The sequence below is a fragment of the Stegostoma tigrinum genome, chromosome 11 (assembly GCF_030684315.1).
Source record: "Stegostoma tigrinum isolate sSteTig4 chromosome 11, sSteTig4.hap1, whole genome shotgun sequence".
Classification (NCBI taxonomy): domain Eukaryota; kingdom Metazoa; phylum Chordata; class Chondrichthyes; order Orectolobiformes; family Stegostomatidae; genus Stegostoma; species Stegostoma tigrinum.
Window position 1 is genome coordinate 1,671,353 of NC_081364.1, and position 21,880 is coordinate 1,693,232.

At 46.2% G+C, this 21,880-nt stretch overlaps 1 protein-coding gene across 2 annotated transcripts in view; it reads right to left on the reverse strand.

Moving 5' to 3' along the window:
* The window catches only part of LOC125460281 (sodium- and chloride-dependent creatine transporter 1-like), a 105,397-nt gene that overhangs the window by 80,980 nt on the left and 2,537 nt on the right, over window positions 1-21,880 (reverse strand). The window contains exons 1-2 of one of the 2 annotated variants that reach the window (XM_059649678.1): window positions 12,726-12,744; window positions 12,362-12,607 (exon numbers count right to left, since the gene is read on the reverse strand). In XM_059649678.1, the coding sequence (XP_059505661.1) occupies window positions 12,362-12,449 (88 nt within the window). In that variant the 5' untranslated portion in view covers window positions 12,450-12,607; window positions 12,726-12,744. Of the gene's footprint in view, window positions 1-12,361; window positions 12,608-12,725; window positions 12,745-21,880 lie in introns of those variants that run through there. The other variant, XM_048547563.1, reaches the window with a different exon arrangement.

Below are 21,880 nucleotides of genomic sequence, written 5' to 3' on the forward strand. Positions count from 1 at the left end.
ATTTTTGGTGAAGTCCATATTGAAGTTAATGAGAAATGAAAGCCACACTAACCCTAGAGCCGAGCACAGACCAGGCCCTGACATCCAGGCGTACTACTGGTCATTACAGAACTCTTCTCATATTTGCCCTTCATTTCTCACTTGTCTCACTGGTCACTCAAGCCTGGTTCGCACTGTTCCAGAGTCTGCTGACATCTCACCCAGAGCCCAGTCTCCCACAGTGCAGGGCTGGCCTCAAAAGGAATCTCACAAATTCACCAATACAGGTGGAATCTGGGAGATGGTTTACAAAGGAAAGGTACCTGTTGAGTATATCGGAGTAAGACAGTGAGCTAATGGAGGGGTTTCAGATGATCAAAAAATGTGATAGCTTAAAAATAAAAAACCACGCTCTCCCTCTGACCAAAGCCAGATTGAGATGTTCCAATCTTACAAATTAGGCAAAGGTCAGGCTGATGTGCCAGCAGTAATCAGAACAAGCAACACTGCCTGCCACAGGAGCAGGGGACTCTCAGACTGGTGTCTAAGGGTCAGGGCAGTAATTATCTCTGGCGAGCTATTTACTAAACTTCTGAAATTTACAAGGTTAAAGAAACTCAATATTCTGGTGCAACTGCAGCAGAATCAGGAATATCCTCTTACAAATGCTGCTGTTGGTACAGATTACCAATATCGCTGACTATTCAATCCACAAGGTGTTGTTTCAGTGTCACACTGGAAATATCAGAGTGTTTGATCTGAGCACTGTACAATAAAGGTCATTGATAGAACAATGCATGATTGAACCAGGCCTGGTTCAGTGTCACCTTGAGAACTTGGCAGCCAAACAGTCAGAAAGTGATTGTTTCAGCAAAGATTAGCAGTTAACAGTTTAAACTTGCAATAAACAGAGGGAGATGTAAATAGGACAGATGAAGAACACACACACTGACAGCTGGAGCTGACAGATAGCAGCAACCACCCACCTCCAACCAACCACCTTACCCACTGGCACTGAACGCCCACAAGTTGGAAGAGAGTGACAGATTTCTCCACCTCCTTCAGAGATGCCAGTTCACTGGGCAGTGACCTTTGGCAATTCACAACAGCCCAGACAGAGGTACAAGATTCCCTCAGGGAACATGGACATCACTGGCAAAGCTGAGATTTGTTGCCCATTCCATAAAGCCCATGAACCGATTGTCCTCGGAAAGTGCCTGGGGAGCCAAATCAGAGACACCATACGAAGAGGGACATATAGGCCAGACCAGGTAAGGTCAGCAGACTTCCTTTCCTACTGAGGGAGAGTGAACCAGATGAGTTTCTCACAACAATGATAACTTTAATCTCTCCAGTGATGTTGACCATGGTATTCCAGTTTTCTTTTCTTGATTTCATTTAAGATGTGTGTCACTGGGTAGACCAATCTCTGACCTGCTCTTGTAGCCACTGTTTATGTTGGCAAATCCATTTGAATTTCTGGTCAAATGAAAACTCCCAGGGTATTGAGCAAGGGAGTCGATGATAATAATGCCATTAACTACTTCCCCTTGATGTTTAGATTGTCAATTATTGGAAGTGGTCCATGCCGGGCATTTGTGTGGCATGAATGTTACTTGTCAGCCCAAGCCTGGATATTGTCCAGATCTTGTTGCATGTGAACACGGACTGCTTCAGTATCTGAGGAGTCACGCTTGGTGCTGAACATTGCACAGTGAACATCCCCACTTCTGACCTTATGATGGAGGGAAGGTCATCGATGAAGCAGCTGGAGATGGTTGGGCCGAGTATTTCTGATTCACCAATACAGGTGGAATCTGGGAGATAGTTTACAGAGGCAAGGTACCTGTTGAGTATATCGGAGTAAGACAGTGAGCTAATGGACGGGTTTCAGATGATCAAAAAATGTGGTAGCTTAAAAAAACACCACACTTCCCCTCTCCTGACCAAAGCCAGATTGAGATGTTCCAATTTTACAAATCAAGCAAAGGTCAGGCTGATGTGCCAGCAGTAATCAGAACAAGCAACACAGCCTGCCACAGGAGTAGGGGACTCAGACTTGCCAGAAACACTACCCTAGGGAACTCCTGCAGAGATGTCCTGGAGCTGAGATGATTGACCCCCAACAACGAGTTTGCTCCTAATACCCATTGACTGGCTTTGCCAGGGCTCCATGATGCCACATTCAGTCACATGTGACCTTGATGTCAAGAACAGCCTCTCACTTCTCCCCCCAGCCCCCTCAGCACCCACACAGTGGCCCAGTTCAGTGACATTGTCATGTCACTACCTCCCTTGAACCATGACAATGTGAAGTTGTTATATTGCCTTCAACACAAAGATTAAAAAAGTAAACTTACAAATGGTTTTGTTAAATCAACCCTGACTTGTTTCAAGCTCCTATTTCTGTCTGATTACATCTGACTTTAAGATATTGTAAAACCTGTGATCCTGAATCACAGGAACATAATCTTTATTCTCATTTGACTCCATGACACAGTCAAACAGCTAGCCAGTCAGTATGACCTGGTCACAGATTTTTAGATGGATGAGTTCATTCTCAGCATGTGGGCAACATTGGTAACATTGCCAGGTACAGCCAGTACCAAGCTGTTCTTTTAGAATTACTGATAGTGTGGAGTCTGGGGTCAGAACGGTAGATTTCCTTCCTTTATTGGAAACGAGGGACCAGTTTTGTTTTTAAAACAATCCAGCAGCCTCAATGTCACATTCAGATTCAGAGCTGCACAGCGTGGAAACAGATCCTTCAGCCCAACTTGTCCACACCAACCAGATATTCTAAAATCTGGTCCCATTTGCCAGCGTTTGGCCCATATCCCTCAACCTGTCCTCTTCATAGACGCATCCAGGTGCCTTTTAAAAGTGTTGTAACTATACCAGCCTCCGCCACTTCCTCTCGCAGCTCACTCCATACAAGCACCACTCTCTGAAAAAAGACACACTTAGATCCCTTCTAGCTTTAAACCTATGCCCTCTGGTTTGGGATTCCCAACCCTAGAGAAGAGACATTATCTTTTTTCGAGGATGATGACATCAGCTTGTACAAGGAGGCACAGCTACAAATTGAGGGGTGATAGATTTAAGACAGATGTCAGAGGCAGGTTCTTTACTCAGAGTGGTAAGGGCGTGGATTGCCCTGCCTGCCAATGTAGTTAACTCAGCCACATTAGGGGCATTTAAACAGTCCATGGATAAGCATATGGATAATGATGGGATAGTGTAGGGAGAGGGGCTTAGATTAGTTCACAGGTCGGCACAACATCGAGGGCCGAAGGGCCTGTTCTGCGCTGCATTGTTCTATGTTCTATGTACTCCATCAATGCCCCTCATGATTTTAGAGCTTTCTAAAGTCACCCTTCAGCCTCCGACACTCCAGGGAAAATAGTCCCAGACTATTCAGCCCCTCCCTGCAGTTTAAACCCTCCAACCCTGGTGACATCTTTGTCGATCTTTTCTGAACCCTTTCCAGTTTCACAACATTCTTCCTATAGTAGGAAGACCAGTATTGAACGCAGTATTTCAACGATGTTTCGTACAGCCTAAAAATGACCTTCCAACACCTATATTTAATGCACTGACCTATAGAGGCAAGCGTACCAAATGCCTTAGAACATAGAACATAGAACATAGAACAGTACAGCACAGAACAGGCCCTTCAGCCCACAATGTTGTGCCGACCATTGATCCTCATGTATGCACCCTCAAATTTCTGTGACCATATACATGTCCAGCAGTCTCTTAAATGACCCCAATGACCTTGCTTCCACAACTGCTGCTGGCAACGCATTCCATGCTCTCACAACTCTCTGCGTAAAGAACCTGCCTCTGACATCCCCTCTATACTTTCCACCAACCAGCTTAAAACTATGACCCCTCGTGCTAGCCATTTCTGCCCTGGGAAATAGTCTCTGGCTATCAACTCTATCTATGCCTCTCATTATCTTGTATACCTCAATTAGGTCCCCTCTCCTCCTCCTTTTCTCCAATGAAAAGAGACCGAGCTCAGTCAACCTCTCTTCGTAAGATAAGCCCTCCAGTCCAGGCAGCATCCTGGTAAAACTCCTCTGAACCCTCTCCAAAGCATCCACATCGTTCCTATAATAGGGCGCCCAGAACTGGACGCAGTATTCCAAGTGCGGTCTAACCAAAGTTTTATAGAGCTGCAACAAGATCTCACGACTCTTAAACTCAATCCCCCTGTTAATGAAAGCCAAAACACCATATGCTTTCTTAACAACCCTGTCCACTTGGGTGGCCATTTTAAGGGATCTATGTATCTGCACACCAAGATCCCTCTGTTCCTCCACGCTGCCAAGAATCCTATCCTTAATCCTGTACTCAGCTTTCAAATTCGACCTTCCAAAATGCATCACCTCGCATTTATCCAGGTTGAACTCCATCTGCCACCTCTCAGCCCATCTCTGCATCCTGTCAATGTCCCGCTGCAGCCTACAACAGTCCTCTACACTGTCAACGACACCTCCGACCTTTGTGTCGTCTGCAAACTTGCTGACCCATCCTTCAATTCCCTCGTCCAAGTCAGTAATAAAAATTACAAACAGTAGAGGCCCAAGGACAGAGCCCTGTGGAACTCCACTCACCTTCTTCACTATCCTGTCTAACTGTGACTCCACTTTCTTCATGGAGATCCTTTTCACTTCCAGTTACCTGAACCATTGAGAAGCTAAGAATACTGTTACGAGTAACTCCCCTCCTGACTCAACAAAAGCCTGTTCAACATCTACAAGGCACAGGTCAGGAGTGTGATGGAATACTCCCCACTTGCCTGGATGGGTGCAGCCCCAACAACACTCAAGAAGCTCAACACCATCCAGGACAAAGCAGCCGCTTGATTGGGACCACATCCACAAGCATCCCACTCCCTCCACCACCGACATTCAGTAGCAGCAGTGTGTACTATCTACAAGATGCCCTGCAGAAACTCACCAAAGATCCTCAGACAGCACCTTCCAAACCCACGACTACTTCCATCTGGAAGGAAGAGAGCAGCAGATACAAGGAACACTGCCCTCTGCAAGTTCCCCTCCAAGCTGCTCGCCATCCGGACTTGGAACTATACCACTGTTCCTTCACTGTCACTTGCTCAAAATTTCCTCCCCATGGGCATCATGGGTCTACTACAGCACATGGACTACAGCAGTTCACGAAGGCAGCTCATCACCACCTTCAAGGGCCACTAGGGCAGACAGCAAAATGATGGACAGGCTCTCATCACATGAAATAATATAAAGAAACTCATTCTCAGACTGTTTCAGTGTAACTTTTAGGAAGCTACAATTCCTTGCCATGTTATTCGAGGTCTGCTCAGTCATCAGTGTTCGCGACTGAATTCTGCAACTAACTGCTGCACTGTGACAGCTGAGGAGAGGAAGTCCCTGGATACCATCATGCAGGCGAATGGCCTCAAGCACGTTCTGCCATTCAACAAGGTAGTAGCTGATCTGTAAACTTCACATTCCCAGCTTTCAATAACTCACCTCCTGTCTCTCCTCCAATAATTGCTTGGAAAGATCGTAACAACACTCTTGACGGTCTCCAGTTTGGGGAGATGGTGGGAAGCTGGCTCTGCTCAAATCTTTGACATCACCGTTGGTGGCACAGTGTTTACTCATTGTCCAAAGTGGTGGTTAATTTCCCCCAACTCCTGACACAGTCAGCTTGTTTTGGCGTGACATTCTATCAAATGGGTAAGAATTAGCCCCTTGGGCAATGTTGGGATCGGAGAATTGAGCACTATGAGTTCTCGGTCGAGAGAGAGACAAGAAGTTGAGTTCAAGCCCTGCTCCAATCACAGGAACTCATTGTCGGGTTGATTGGGGGTGGGGGGGGGGGGTTGGTGTTCTCTTGTACATGTACCAGTTAAACAAGGACAACGTGTACTCATTTGCATACATATGACAAAAAAGCTAATTCTAACTCTGAAGTGGGTTATCTCAGTACAACAGGATCTTGATCAGACGGGCCAACGGGTTGAGGAGCAGCAGATGGAGTTTAATTTAGATAAACGTGAGGTGCTGCATTTTGGAAAGGCAAATCAGGGCAGGACTTACACACTTAATGGGAAGGTCCTGGGGAGTGTTGCTGAACGGAGACCTTAGAGTACGGGTTCACAGATCCTTGAAAGTGGAGTCGCAGATAGGACAGAGAAGACAGCACGTGGCACGCTTGCCTTTATTGGTCAGTGCATTCAGTAAAGGAGCTGGGAGGTCACTTTACACCCTACAGGCACTGTTCAGGCCACTCTTGGAACGCTGCATGCAATCCCAGTCTCCCAGCGACAGGAAGGATGTCAAGAAACTAGAAAGGGTTCAGAAAAGATTTACAAGGACGTTGCCAGGGTTGGAGGGTTTGAGCCACAGGGAGCGGCTGAATATGCTGGGACTATATCCCCTGGAGCATCAGAGGCTGAGAGGTGACATGAGAGAGGTTTATAAAATTGTAACAGGCATGAATATGGTAAATAGACAATGTCTTCCCCTGGGGTGGGGTGGGGGTGGGTGCATGTCCAACTTGAAGCTATAGGTTTAAAAGAAGAGGGGAGAAAGATTTAGAAGCAACTTGAGGGATAACTTTTTCCACAGAGTGGTGGGTGTGAGAACGAGCTGCCAGGGAAAGTGGTCGATGCAGGTACAGTTACAATATTTAGGCACATTAATTGATAGGAAAGGTTTAGATGGAAACAGACCAAACAGGACTAGATTCATTTGAGATAGCTGGTAGATGCAGGCAATTTGGACCAAAGAGCCTGTTTCCATGCTGTACATCTGTATGACTCAAGCAGATACAGTGAGTCCAAATATTTGAGGGAGAGCAGGGAATTTTCCAAGGCATCGTCGCTAATACTTCTTCCCAGCCAAGAAATCTAGTCATTATCATGGTGCTGTTCATGGAATTTTGCTTTGTATAGAGCTGGCTGCTGGGTTTCCTACCTTATACTGTGACACTTGAACCAGTATCTCACTGGCTGTAGGATATCCTGCAGGTATAAAGGGCCTCATGTATGTTATTTCAGAAGGTCTGGATAATGTCCCTGCCTCTATGGCAGAAGCTCTGGGTTCAAGTCTTGAAGGTCAAGGAAGTAGAAATAGGCCAGTCAGTCTGTCATACTGCTTTGAGATCATGGCTGATCCAATAACCCTCAACTCCATTTTCCTACCTTTTCCCCATATCCTTTCATTCCCTCGCTGGTGGGCAAAGAAGAGTGTGGTCCGAGAGGAAGAGTTCTAAACTGGGGGAAGGTCAACTATACCAAAATTCAGCAGGATCTGAGGAGCGTAGATTGGGAGAAACTGTTTGAAGGTAAATCCACATTTGATATGTGGGAGGCTATTAAAGAGAGGCTGATGAGCGTGCAGGAGAGACATGTTCCTCTGAAAATGAAGGATAGAAATGGCAAGATTAGGGATCCATGGATGACAGGTGAAATTGAGAGACTAGCCAAGAGGAAAAAGGAAGCATACATAAGGTCTAGGCGACTGAAGACAGACAAAGCTTTGGACGAATATCGGGAATATGGGGCAAATCTGAAACGAGGAATTAAGAGGGCTAAAAGGGGACATGAGATATTGCTGGCATACATGGTTAAGGAAAATTCCAAAGCCTTTTATTCACATATAAAGAGCAAGAGGGTAACTAGAGAAAGGACTGGCCACTTAAGGACAAAGGGGAAGAGTTGAGCGTTGAGTCAGAGAAAAGGGGTGACATTCTTAACGAGTACTTTGCATCAGTATTCACCAAGGAGAGGGACATGACAGATGTTGAGGTTAGGGATAGATGTTTGCTTACTCCAGGTCAAGTCAGCATAAAGAGGGAGGAAGTGTTGGGGATCCTAAAAGGCATTAAGGTGGATAAGACCCCAGGTCTGGATGGGATCTATCCCAGGTTAATTGAGGGAAGTGAGAGACGAAATAGCTGGGGCCTTAACTTTATCTTTGCAGCATCCTTAGACATGGGTGAGGTCCCAGAGGACTGGAGACTTGCTAATGTTGTCTCCTTGTTTAAGAAGGGCAGCAAGGATAATCCAGGTAATTATCGACCAGTGAGCCTGACGTCAGTGGTAGGGAAACTGCTGGAGAAGGTACTGAGGGATAGGATCTATTCCCATTTGGAAGAAATGGGCTTATCAGTGATAGACAACATGGGTTTGTGCAGGGAAGGTCACGTCTTACCAACTTAATAGAATTCTTTGAGGATGTGACAAAGTTGATTGCTGAGGGAAAGGCTGTAGATGTCATATACATGGACTTCAGTAAGGCATTTAATAAGGTTCCCCGTGGCAGGCTGATGGAGAAAGTGAAGCCATATGGGGTCCTGGGTGTGCTAGCTAGATGGATAGAGAATTGTCTGGGAGACAGTAGTAGTGGAAGGGGTTTCTCAATTTGGAGACCTCTGGCCAGTGGTGTTCCACAGGGATCTGTGCTGGGACCACTGTTGTTTGTGATATATGTAAATGATTTGGAGGAAGGTGTAGGTGGTCTGATCAGCAAGTTTGCTGATGACACTAAGATTGGTGGAGTAGCAGATAGTGAAGGGGATTGTCAGAGATTACAGCAGAATATAGATAGACTGGAGAGTTGGGCAAATAAATGGCAGATGGAGTTCAATCCGGGAAAATGCGAGGTGATGCATTTTGGAAGCTCAAATTCAAGGGCGAACTATACAGTAAATGGAAAAGTCCTAGGGAAAATTGATGAACAGAGAGATCTGGGTGTTCAGGTCCATTGTTCCCTGAAGGTGGCCACACAGGTCAATAGGGTGGTCAAGGCGGCATACGGCATGCTTTCCTTCACTGGACGGGGTATTGAGTACAAGAGTTGGCAGGTAATGTTACAGTTGTATAGGACTTTGGTTCGGCCACATTTGGAATATTGTGTACAGTTCTGGTCGCCACATTACCAAAAGGATGTAGATGCTTTGGAGAGGGTACAGAGGAGGTTCACCAGGATGTTGCCTGGTATGGAGGGTGCTAGCTATGAAGAGAGGTTGAGTAGTTTAGGATTGTTTTCACAGAAAGATGGAGATTTGGTGGGGGGGTGGGGTGTGGTGGGTGGGCCTGACTGAGGTCCACAAAATCATTAGGGGTATAGACAAGGTGGATAGCAAGAAGCTTTATCCCTCCCAGAGTGGGGGACTCAATTACTAGGGCTCATGAGTTCAAAGAGAGAGGAGGAAAGTTTAAGGGAGATATGCGTGGAAAGTTCTTTACACAGAGGGTGGTGGGTGCCTGGAACGCGTTGCCAGTGGAGGTGGCAGACGCAGGCACGTTAGTGTCTTTTAAGATGTATCTGGACAGGTACATGGATGGGTGGGGAGCAAATGGACACAGACCCTTAGAAAATAGATGACAGGTTTAGATAGAGGATCTTGATCGGTGCAGGCTTGGAGGGCCGAAGGGCCTGTTCCTGTGCTGTAATGTTCTTTGTTCTTTGATTAGTGGGCACTTTTGGAACACGGTCAAGCAGATCAAGCAACAGTTCCAAATCCTTTCAAAATACAGCAGGTGCTCAACCAGGAGAGATCGATAGTCAGCCCTGTGCCGGAGATAACATTGAGTCTTTGACATTAGGTTCCACAGCTCCAAGTGGGAAAGGTTCATGTTGTCACGGTAATTCCCAACTCCTTGTTGACTGGAAAGCCAATGCGGAACCCAACAGGGTTGGGGTCGATCCCCAGTTTGGCCAGCACTGGGTGATTTGAGAGCTGCCTCCTCACTCCCTCCATGACAGAGACCATGGATTAGCCCTGCCCTTGAGCAGAGAGCTGAGCAACTCTGACATCACTGTGAAATGCCAGCCGAAAGCCAAACCTCTTTACAAATGAATCTGGGGCATTTCTGGTGAAATGCAGTATTCATTAATAGTATTAGGATGGCCCTTGAGGCCACATTACCGCTCAATGTCCTAAATAAACAAAGACTGACGAGGGTCCAGTACAGAGAGACAGGAGAATTTAAGGACAAATAAGGAATCACAAAAATTCACCAAAAATGTTGCACCTCTGTCTTACTCAGAAACAGACCTACAGCAGTAGGCCATTCGGTCCTTTGTGCCTGCTTCCTGATTCATTATGCTTACGGCCATCTGTCCGACTCAGGAGAGGTGATAGCTCAGTGCTATTAACTCAATGCTATCAATCCAGAGACCCAGGTAGTGATCTGAGGACCTGGGTTCGAATCCTGCCACTGCAGATGCTATTCAGTGTTTAATGGTGGCCATGAAGCTGTCGTTGTAAAAGCCCATCTGGTGCGCTAGTGCCCTTGAGGGAAGGAAATCTGCCATCTTTACTTGGTCTGGCCTACATGTGACTCCTGACCACAGCAACCTGGCTGATTTGTAACTGCCCTCTGGTCAATTAGGGATGGGCAATAAATGATGGTCTAGACAATGATGCCCATGCCTAATGAATGAAAAAAAAAGTTCTGTTTCCATATTCTCCCATACCCTTGAACCCCAAGAACTACATCTAATTCCTTCTTTAAAAGCATTCATGTGTTGGCTTCAACTGCTATGTGGCATAAAATTCCACAGGCTCAACATTTTTCTGCTTTGTACCAAGATTCAGTACCCAGGCACCTTTGTATCCAAAATGTGCTGCAGGTCGTGACTTGTAAACTTTTCACTGAGTACGCGTGACAACAAATCTAATTCAGTTCATCTCAGTTCTAACAGAACTACACATTATCCTTAGACTGTGACCCTGGATCTGGACTCTCCAGTCATTAGGAACTTATTTGTGTTTACCCTGTCCAGTCCTGTTACAGGTTGAGATTTCCCTTCCTCCGTATAAATTCCAAGTGAATATAATCCTAACTGATCCAGTCTCTCTTCATACATTGATTCCTGCGATGGTAGGGCCAGTCTTAGAAAACTTTGCTGCACTCCTTCTGTCATACAAACATCCTTCCTCAGATAAGGAGGCTCAAAACTGCACACAAATTCCAGGTGTGGTCTCACCAAGGCCCTGTATAATTGTAACAAGGCATTTCTACTCCTGTACTCAAATGCTCTCACTACGAAGGTCAACATACCATTTACCTTCCTCACTGCCTGCTGCACAAGGACACCCAGGTCTCATTGCACACACTCCCCCACTTGACCAAACTATCAATCATTCAGATGAAATTGGTCTTCCTATTTTTTTGGTCCCAAAGTGAATAGCCTCACATTGACCCACGTCATACTGCACCTACCTTGCATTTAGCCACTCACACAGCCTCCAAATCAGACTGAAGCAAAAATCAGAAGTAGCTGGAAAAACTCAGCAGGTCTGGCAGCATCTAAGAAAAAAATCAGACAACATTTCAGGTCCGGTGACCCTTCCTCAGAATGCTGAAGCATCTCTGCTTCCTCCTCACAGCCCACCCTCCCACCCAGCTTTGTGGAAGTATTACTTGCAGTTCCCATGTCTGAATTATTAGCAAGTAGTGTGAACAGCTGGGGTCCTAGCACTGAGCCCTGCTGTATCCCATGACTCACTGCCTGCCCCTCAGAAAATGACCCACTTTTATTCCTATTCTTCGTTTGCTGTCCATCAGCCAGTTCTCTAGTCATCTCAATACACTAAGAGTCCCCAATGCCATGCAATTTCATTTAAGGAGGCAGAATACAACCACCTTGTCCAGGGCAATTAAGGATGTGCAATAAATACTGGTCCAGCCAGCAATGCCCTCATGACATGAATGAGTAAATACCTGGGTTTTGTTACCCAAGTGGCCAACACATTGATCTTTGGACATCCCACACATTGATCTTTGGACATCCCACACACAGGCACTGGAGGTGATTTTTAACAGTTGCTGGGGGTAAATACAGGGATTTTTCAGATGATCCAGTATCCCATTTCCTGTTCACACTGATTCACGATGAGTCAGAGGAATAATGACAGAAATAAAGCATCAGCACACAGGAGGAGACCGTTCAGCCCATCGAAGCTGTACTGGCTTCAAAATGTTTCTAGTCTAATTTCCTCACCCACCCCCCTCACCCCCACCCCCCACTTGATATCTATGTCATTATTAGTGAATGTCACATCCATCCACTGTCCAAGCAGGAGGGTCCCTGCCTCAGTTACCCTCTCAGCAAATTCCACATGAACTGGCTACTTCAGGATGAAAATTATTCTTCAAATCCCTCCTAATCCTTCTAACCTTCACTTTGTGTTTATTGACCCCTCTGCAAAAGGGAACGAGCCCTTTGGATCCTCTGTACCCATGGGGACTATGTAACAGAAATCCGCCCTGACCAGCAACATCCTCAAATCCTCTCCAGCACAAATAACGTGGTTTCATTAGGATTGAGATTGGGATCGGTCCCAGACAACGTCATTCCAACAGCATACTCACCACCACCATTTTTATAACACAGGTAGGGAAATCGCCAAACATTACCCAGTCCCACAGCAAACCCTACACAGGACATGATGAAATCCATCTGTCGTGTCCATGTCTCTCGCTCCGATACTGGCTCTTTGACACAACCGTTTGTGACAACGAGAGGAGTCAATACAGATTTATCTTCCTGACCAGACTCTGGGTCACCAGCCAGCTCAGTGTTTTCGCTTTCAGGGGCACGGGGACAGCCAATTCCACCTGAAAATAAACAGGCGTAAGACAACAGACAGGCATTATTCCAGCACCAGTCACAGAGCCACCATCTTTTCAGGCGTTTACACACAGTAAAAAGGTACTATCTAAAAAAGGTACTTACCCTTAAATGTCAAAAAAAGCAGCCAAATTGTACAAAGGAAAACTTCACGGGTGGCACTCCCCCAGCACTGACCCTTGCTGAATGCGCCCCCACCCAATCTGGTGACATTTACCATGGGCCTGCAGAGGGGTGGGGTGGTGGGGTCATTGAGCATCCCTGACCATTGTTCTGGGGAACCTGGCTTCCAATCTCTTCACTGCAGACCACAGCATTTGAAGTCAGTGGTGATCTGGACATAAAAGCTAACCCCTAATAGGGACCATGTTGTTACAAATGATCCCATCTGCCAAATGTCCTTTAGGGAAGGAAACTGCCATCCTTACCTGGTCTGGCCTAAATAGGACTCCAGACCCACAGAAATATAGTTGACTCTTAGTCCCACTCTAGGTAATACCAAGGTCCCATTAATGAACAAAACTAAATTCCATGCTGCAATGGTGATTTGACTGGGCTAAATATCTGTGAAAAAGAGCTCAAATCCCAATTTGACACACTTGTAAATTTGAATTCTGTTTTAAAAGTATCTAGAAATAGCAATCTGGTTTGAGACCAAGTGACCATAAATTTCATTCTGCAAGGATGGTGAGAATTAGTCAGTTTGAGCAGGATAGAAAAAGCAAAGAATTGAAGATTATTAGTGAGGGAAAAATTAGACAACAAGAAAGAAAGTCAAAAAGTATATAAAGACAGGAAATGTTTGCCGGATATTTAAACAAAAACAAACAGCTAATGAAGTAGATGACAGTCCTATAGAAAAGGAGTCTGGGGAATTAGTAATGTAGGGGTAAAGGATTTGGCAAATAATTGAACAGGCACGTTGCATCAGTCTTCATCGGAGATGAAACAAACACCCCAGAAATAACTGAAAGAGAGGGGGAGGAACTAAACAAAATTCTAATTACCAGGGAAGTAGTAAGCCATTGGAAACATGAGGTGAAAGTCCTCAGGTCCTGATGGGTTTCATCTGAGGATCTTAAGTAGCTAGAGAGATAGTTAATGCATTAGTTTTAAATTTTGCAAAAACACTCATTAGATTCAGGGAATATTCCTTTTATATTGGAAAATTGCTAATGTAACTCTTATTCAAACAGGGATAGAGGCAGAAAGCAGGAAGCTATGAGCCAATTAGCATCACATCTATTCTTGTTGCAAAGTTTATTAACAACATTATAACTGGACACTTGGATAAGTTCAAGGTAATCAGGCAGAGCCAACATGGTCTTGTCAAGGGGAAGTCATATTTAACTAAGTTAGTGCAGTTATTTGTAGAAGCATCTTCTGCTGTAGATAACGGACAATCAGTGGGAGGTACTATATGTAGGTTTCCAGAAGGCACTTCATATGGTGCCAGATCTTAAAGGTTTATGGTGGCGTTGGGTAAAGGTGATGTCATCTCAGGGTTGTGCCCCAAGAGGGTGAGTGTAAGAGAACAGTGCTAGCTTAATCTGAGGGTCACCATGCCTCAGACAAAGGGAGAGATTGAGGAGGGAGTGTCTCAGACTGGGACAGGAATTGCATCCATGCTGTTGACACTACTGCGTCACAAACTAACTGTCCAGCCAACTGAACTAACCGACTCCTTTGTGGTGTACTTTTGCTGATGACAAAGAAATGTAGAAAAGTGAGTCTTGGAGGGGTTACAAAAAACAATCCTGTAAAGGTTCGTAGATAGGTTCATTGATTGGGCAAAGATGTGACGAATTGAGTACCGATGAAAAGTGCACTATTGTCCATTTAGGCAGGCAGAATTACAAAAAGCAGCAAATTATCCAAATGGGCAGAGGTTGCAGAGGGATCTGGGTGTCCTAGTGCATGAACCAGAGAAGGTTAGTGTGCAAGTAATCAGGAAAACTGATAGAATATTATGGCTTGTGACAGGAATTAAATGGAAGACTAGGTTGTTATGCTTCAGTTATACAGGGCATTGGTGAGACACAACTGCAGTAGTGTTTAAGTATGGTGACCAGTCTTGCACAGAAGGATGTTAATGTATTGGAAGTCGATCAGAGAAAGTTCACTAGTCTAATAGCTGGAATGAGCAAGTTGCCTTGGGGAGACCAGACCTGTATTGTAGGCCTGGCTACAACATGCTATAACATTGTGTTTGCTTACATTTATGCCTTTTATGTAAAAACACACTCCAACACCCCACACGGAAATATAACCAGACAAGAATTAACATTGATTGAAAGGAGCAGCTGGGAGGCCTAACAAAGGCTTAGTCAAAGAGGGAACATGTAGCGAAGGCTTTACAGGAACAACAAGCAGAGGCATGAGAAGGAAACTCCAGGGCTCAAGGCCCAGGCACTGAGCAGAATGAAGGAAGTGGTGGATACAGAGGAATGGATCGGCCGACATGTAGACAGATGAAACGATTGATAAATCTACCCAGTGGCCACTAAGTCTTGGACTCCCTAACCAGAGGCAGGAGCAGGCCATTGAACCCCTCTCCATTAAGAGGGAACCACAGGGAGTAAGGCAAACTGAGGAATGGGTGATAACAGGCTGTATGTGATCAGCAAGTCCTGATCAGTTTAGTACAAGGACACATCTCCAAGGGAGATGCCATAGCAACCAAGGAGGCTGCTCATAGCTCCTGGTAGTTACCAGACAAATCTCAAGTGAGTCAAACCAAATCCAGCACAAACCAGGAGCTATTGTCTGCCTCAAGCAACTGTACTACTTCATTAGAATCAAACTAGAACAGATGTTCAGGCAGTGCCAAGATGAGAAACCATCCCACTCACAGCAACTCCTGCAAAAACACAAATCAAATTAACTGACTGCTGTTCTGTGTTGCTAGGACAGCCATTTCATAATCAGGCCTTTACAGTATCCAGTGTATCCAATCCTGCAGCCATTAGAGATTTACTCACATTGAAAGACAATTACTAGAAAAAAAACTGGTTAGGAAATGGATGCAGTTGTTTCCATTTAGAAAGCAAAAAGACTGAATTAAATCCTATTGCTCCTGTCCAACCCAGTGCCAAAACATCTAGCACAGGTCCTTGCTGCTCACACACCACATTCCAAAAAATTGTCAGGTTGTCTTTTCTGTGTCACTTTCATTACATCCTCTCCTTCAATCAGCCTGAACCAAAAACTCAAGTTCTCGCTTAATACCAGTCACTAAAATGGCCAGAACCCATGGCCAGGCTGTGCACATGAACTAAAAGTAGTCTCACGGTCTCATGGGGATGATCAATGGGTAATCGAAACTAGGGGCCTAAGACCTCTAAATGACTTCAAAACGGGGGGAACAAAAAAAAAAGGAAAGAGAGATCTTTTACATTCATAACGAGGTTGGAGCTGGATGAACACATCAGGCCAAGCAGCAGACGGGCAGGAAAGCTGACGTTTCAGGCCGAGACCCTTCTACATTTATACAGTGCCTTTCACCTTCAGACATCTCACTATGCTTCCAACTAATGGAATATTACCACTGTGGTAACATGGAAAATACAACAGCTGATTTGAGGTTAATAAAGATCCCACAAACAGGATTGAGATATGTGGCACAGAAAAAGATCTGTTTTGTTCCCTAACGGAGGGATCAACTAGTCAGGAGAACAGGAATAACTGCCCAGCTTTTCCAAAATAATCCGACAGAAACTGAATTCAACAGAAAAGGAACACAGAGCCTTCCTGTAACATCTCATCCAAAACACAGCCACTCCCTCAGCACTCACACCACCCCTACACCAAACAGCTTCATCTGGGAGAGATAGTAGGAACTGCAGATGCTGGAGAATCCCAGATAACAAGGTGTAGAGCTGGATGAACTCAGCAGGCCAAGCAGCAGAGGGGCAGGAAAGCTGACGTTTCAGGCCTAGACCCTTCAGAAATGGGGAGGGGGGAAGGGGGTTCTGAAATAAATAGGGGGACAGGGGGAGGTGGATAGAAGATGGATAGAGTAGAAAATAGGTGGAGAGGAGACAGACTGGTCAATGAGGTGGAGATGGAGCCAGTAAAAGGAGAGTGTAGGTGGGGAGGTAGGGAGGAAGGACAGGTCAAGGGGGCAGGATGAGGTTAGTGGGTAGGAGATGGGGGTGGGGCTTGAAGTGGGAGGAGAGGATAGGTGTGAGGAAAGACAATTTAGGTAGGCAGGGGATGAGCTGGGATGTGGTTAGGTGAGGGGAGATTTTGAAGCTTGTGAAATCCACATTGATACCATTGGGCTGCAGGGTTCCCAAGTGGAATATGCGATGCTGTTCCTGCAACCTTCGAAGGTTGATTCAGGTTGGTTGTCAGATTCTCTGGGGTTTCTGTCTCCCCATAGGGAGCTTCCCCCAAACTATCAGTCAGGCACGGGCACCCCATCCCGGGGCGGGGGGTGGGGGCACACACTAGCTCCCTGGAGAATTCTCGCTGGGGTGTTGATCACTGTGCAGGTCGCCTTGTTGTGGGGGGGGGTGCAGTCTCTGGGTATTGGGGGTCACAATGTGGGGTGGGGGGAGGGGCAGGATATCACACAGGGAGTGGTCAGGGTATGGAAGTGAGCTGCCTAACAGTGCCATGACATGGGAGTCACAGACCACCTGCACCCACACATTGGGCCGAATGGCCTTGTGCTCCTCTTTCAGAGAGATGCGTCGAAGTGACCCAGGTGCAGTATAAATCAGGAAGAAAAAAGTACACTGCAGTGTAGATCACATGAACCCAGCTGACGTCCCAGTCACTTCTGTAATATCCCAGAGGGTAGCTACTGCAGGGAAAGGCGTAATGTCACAGACTAAATTGCACCCCCCCCCCCCCCGCCTCTGCTCACCAGTCTCACAGGCAGTGTCTCAGCAAAGCAATGTGATTCAAGCGATTATAGATCAAGAGATTTCAGAGCTCTCTCACAGCAAGAGACACACACACACACACACACACACACACTCACAGACACTTCTCCGTGCAGGCACACTGATCCTCCCACACAGCCACACTGCAGCACATTTGCAGGTATTTGAAGGAGGGCCCATACAAAGGTCAGGCTGCAGTAGGAACAAGGAGCTCGATTGTGTCAGTATGGAGCGGGCGGCCATTGTGTTGAAGGTCAGGGAAGGATTGTATCGCAAACCTCATTCACTCAGAGCATTGAGAATGACACCGCAGGCTCCCCGGTGCGAGCTGTTTCAGAATTAAACAGCCGCTCAGTTACGTTTCATTTCCAAAAATATTTCAAATCTGGACAGTGATTCTGCTGGGGTCGGAAGTCCTGGTGACTCGCGGATCACTTCTCCTCCTCTCTGTGCTTTCCTTCTCTCTGCCCCTGTTTCACTCCCTCCTTCCCTCCCTCTACATTTTTCCTTCCCCCTCACTGCCTGAGAGTTATGTCTTACTGTTTCTCTCGGTTTTACACCCCCACCCCCCGTCTGTTTCTCTGAACGGAAGTATCAGCCTGATTATTTCCAGAGCGGTCTGTTCGGACGCTGGCGTTACTGTGTCGAGTACCTCTGCAGTATTCCTTATGGAATTCGGGATTCAGTGGGACGGTGGGGACAGGGACAGGTGACAAGTCAGGATTAGGTTGAAGCAGTGTGTCTCACGCAGTGACCGGTCAGGACAGCGCACAGTTTCTAAATCTCTACCGAATATATTCGTATCCTTAGAGTAAACGCGGACCAACATCTTCGTCACTTTCTGCTGCGTTTCATATTTTACTCCGTGTTTCCTTGCCTGCTCCCGCCTGATTCTCTCCAATTCCCTTTCCCTGCTCCTCTCTTTTTTAAGAAAACGGGTGGGATTGCTGTAAGAAATGGAGCATTTCTGACAGAATGGTCGGGGAGTGTTTCCTACTCAGTGTCCTGCGGTGCATCTGTGAACAAAGACATTGAAACAGTTCCTGGTCTCTCGGAAGTGGAACAGCACGGAGGCGCTTCAATGGAGTTGAGCCAGAGCCGGTCTCTGTTCGGCTATTCTCCGAGCTGCTGTTATCACAGGAATTCCCCGACAGATGCAATACCATATTGTGGATTTTGAGCACGCACTGTCTGTTGGGAGGTTGTTGCTAGAGGCTTTAACCAGACCGTGATTCCCCCCAGTAATGTCGCTGCCCCCTCCTACCGACACCGTTAGGGATGGGCGATTCGGGGGGGGGGGGGGGGGCACAGGTGAAATGTTCTGATTATCATTACAAATAGTTCGGGAGCAGAGTGAGGATGATTGTGGTAACGGGGGGGGGGGGCGTGCAAAGAGACAGAAGATAAAGGTCTACCCTGAATTACAGCAAAAAAAAATCAGTTAAGCAGTGGGAGAAAACGCTGCAACGCACACAGCGGCAGGAGACGTCAGTGACTGACGCCTCCAATGGGGAATGTCACTTTGAGAATTAAAACGCTGTGCGAGTGCTGGCATGCCCACTCCGGGCTGGCGGAGTCCCCCGTGCTCAGCTCCTGATCGCAGGGGAAGCAGCGAGCGCACCCCGGGCTGGTCAATCATACAAAGAAAGCAGGGCTAAACATCATTACTGCCCCACACTTTCTTCAGGAAGGGGACAACACTGAGAAGGGAACAAGTTTCCATTGTTCCCCAAACACTCCCAGGACAGGGACAGCACGGGGTTAGATACAGAGTAAAGCTCCTCCTATACTGTCTTTCCTCCCCACTCACCACCACACAAACATTCCTGGGACAGGGACAGCACGGGGTTAGATACAGAGTAAAGTTCCTCCTATACTGTCTTTCCTCCCCACTCACCACCAAACATTCCTGGGACAGGGACAGCACGGGGTTAGACACAGTAAGACGTTCTCTACGTTGACTGACCCCATCGGAAAAAAAACACAATGTGACCATTATTCAAGGAGAGTAAGGGATACACCCGGAAACTACAGACCAGTCAATCAAATCTTGGCTATGGGGAAATTTTGGAAGCAATTCAGAGGGACAGAATTAATCTGCATTTGGAGGCACCAACATTAAACAACATTAGAATGGTTTTGTTAGGGAGTGGTCATTTCTGACCAACTGGATTGATTTTTCCACCCAGGTGACCAGACAGTAATATATCTGATGTAGTCTCCTTGGAGATCAGCAAGGCTTTTCAGAAGGACCACATGGGAGATTGACACCAAAATACTGAGTCTGTGGGATGGAAGGAAATTTGACTAATTGGATTCAGAATTGGCTGGATGGCAGGAAGCAGGGGTGATGGTTGAGTGCTGTTTATCTGACACGGATAGTGTGACCAGTGGAATTCTGCAAGGACCAGTATTGAGACTAACTGTTTCCAACATTAATGGAGAGACAAAGTGAATGCACTATAGCCAAATTGGCAGATGACAGAAAAAGGTGGAAAGGCAGGTTGAGAGGGGACACAAACAGTTTCCAGAGGTATTGATAGGGAATGGATAAAGGAAGTGGGTAATGGCGTTTAATGTGGGAAAATTGAAGCTGTTCATTTTGGATGGCAGAACAAAAGAATGAGTATTATTGAAATGAGAAAAACACAGGAAGCTGCAACACAAGGGGACTCAGGGGAACTTGTGAATGAAACACAAAGCTAGCACACAGGTACAGCAGGTAATCAGGAAGGGTAATGGAATGTTAGCCCCTTATTTGAAAGAGGTTGGAGTATAAGAGCACAGACATCTTACTGCAACTGTACAAGGTGCTGGGGAGAGCACATCCAGAGCACAGTGAGTTTTGGGTTCCTTTCATTCAGGAAAGGTAACATTTCATTAGATGCTGTTCACAGAAGGTTTGCTGGATGATCCCTGAGATGGAGGGATTGCCTTAAGAGCAAAGGTTAAACAGGTTAGGACTCTGCTCACTGGGGTTTAGAAGAATGGGAGGTCATCTCAATGAAACAGATCAGATTCTAAAGGGGCTTGACAGTAAATGCGGAGAGGATGTTTCCCTCATGGGAGGGTCTAGGACCAGAAGGCACAGTCTTAGGATAAAGGGCTGCTAATTGAAGACTGAGATGAGGAGGACTTCCCTTTGAGGATTGATGGCCATTGAAATCCCTTGTCACAGCTGAGGGGGCAGATTCCTTGTGTATATTTAAGGCTGAGATCAACAAATTCTTCAGTCAGGGAAATCCAGGATTGTGGAGATAGGGTAGGATAGTATATTAAAGAATGTTGGATCAGCCATGATCACATTGATAGGCAGAGCACAGAGCAGTCTCAATGCTGAGCACCCTACTCCTGTCGCTACGTAAGAAATATGGGTGTTCTTTCTGGCTGGACATCTATGTCCAGTGGAATTTCACAGGGGTCAGTTATTTGCAGCCTGTATTTAAACAGGAATGTAGGACGTTTGATCAGTGTGTTGTGTTTGCAAATGAAAATTCTGTTCCAAAGGGTCACTGGGCCCACAATGTTAACTCCGCTTTCTCTCCACAGATGCAGCCAGACCTGGGATTTTCCACCATTTTCTGTTTTCATTTCTGATTTACAGCAAGTGTAGTTCCTTCGGTTTGAAGTGATATTTGATCTGTATAAAATGTTGGTCAGGCCACAGCTCAAGTATGGTGTGCAGTTCTGGAATCCACATTACTGGAGGGATGCAATAGCACTGAAGATGGTACGAGGAAGTTTACCAGGACATTATCTTGGGGGGCTGCACAGTTCCATAGAAATATAGAACATAGGAACAGTATAGGCCATTTGGCCCTTTGAGTCTGCTCCACCATTCAGGTAGAAAAGACAGATTGGGCAGACTGGTGTTAGGGGAGATGTATAAAACTGAGGGACACAGGCAAGAACAAACACATCCCCCTTGGTGGAAGGATAAACCAAAACCTTCCCTGGTCATTTAAGTGTTAAGGGGCAGGAGGTTTAAAGCAGATACATGAGTGGCAGGAATCCTGAACTCACTGGCTGTAAAATGTGTGGACAGGCAGAAACCCTCTATATCTAAGAGGGATTTAGATGTGCATTTGCAATGCGAAGCCATACAAGGCTATGGGAGAGGTCCTGGAAAATGGGATTAGAATAGCAGGGAGGTTGTTTTTGACTGGCATCGGCACATTAGCCAGCTCTACTCTTTTGTAGAGAAAGTAAGGTCACTCTACACTAACCCCAAACACTCCCAGGACAGGGACAGCACAGGGTTAAATACAGTAAACTCCCACCACACTGCCCTATCACACACAGCACCTCCAGCTCAGTCAGGCAGTGTGTAAATTAAGTGGAAAGACATTGGTATCTTCCCAGTTTGGG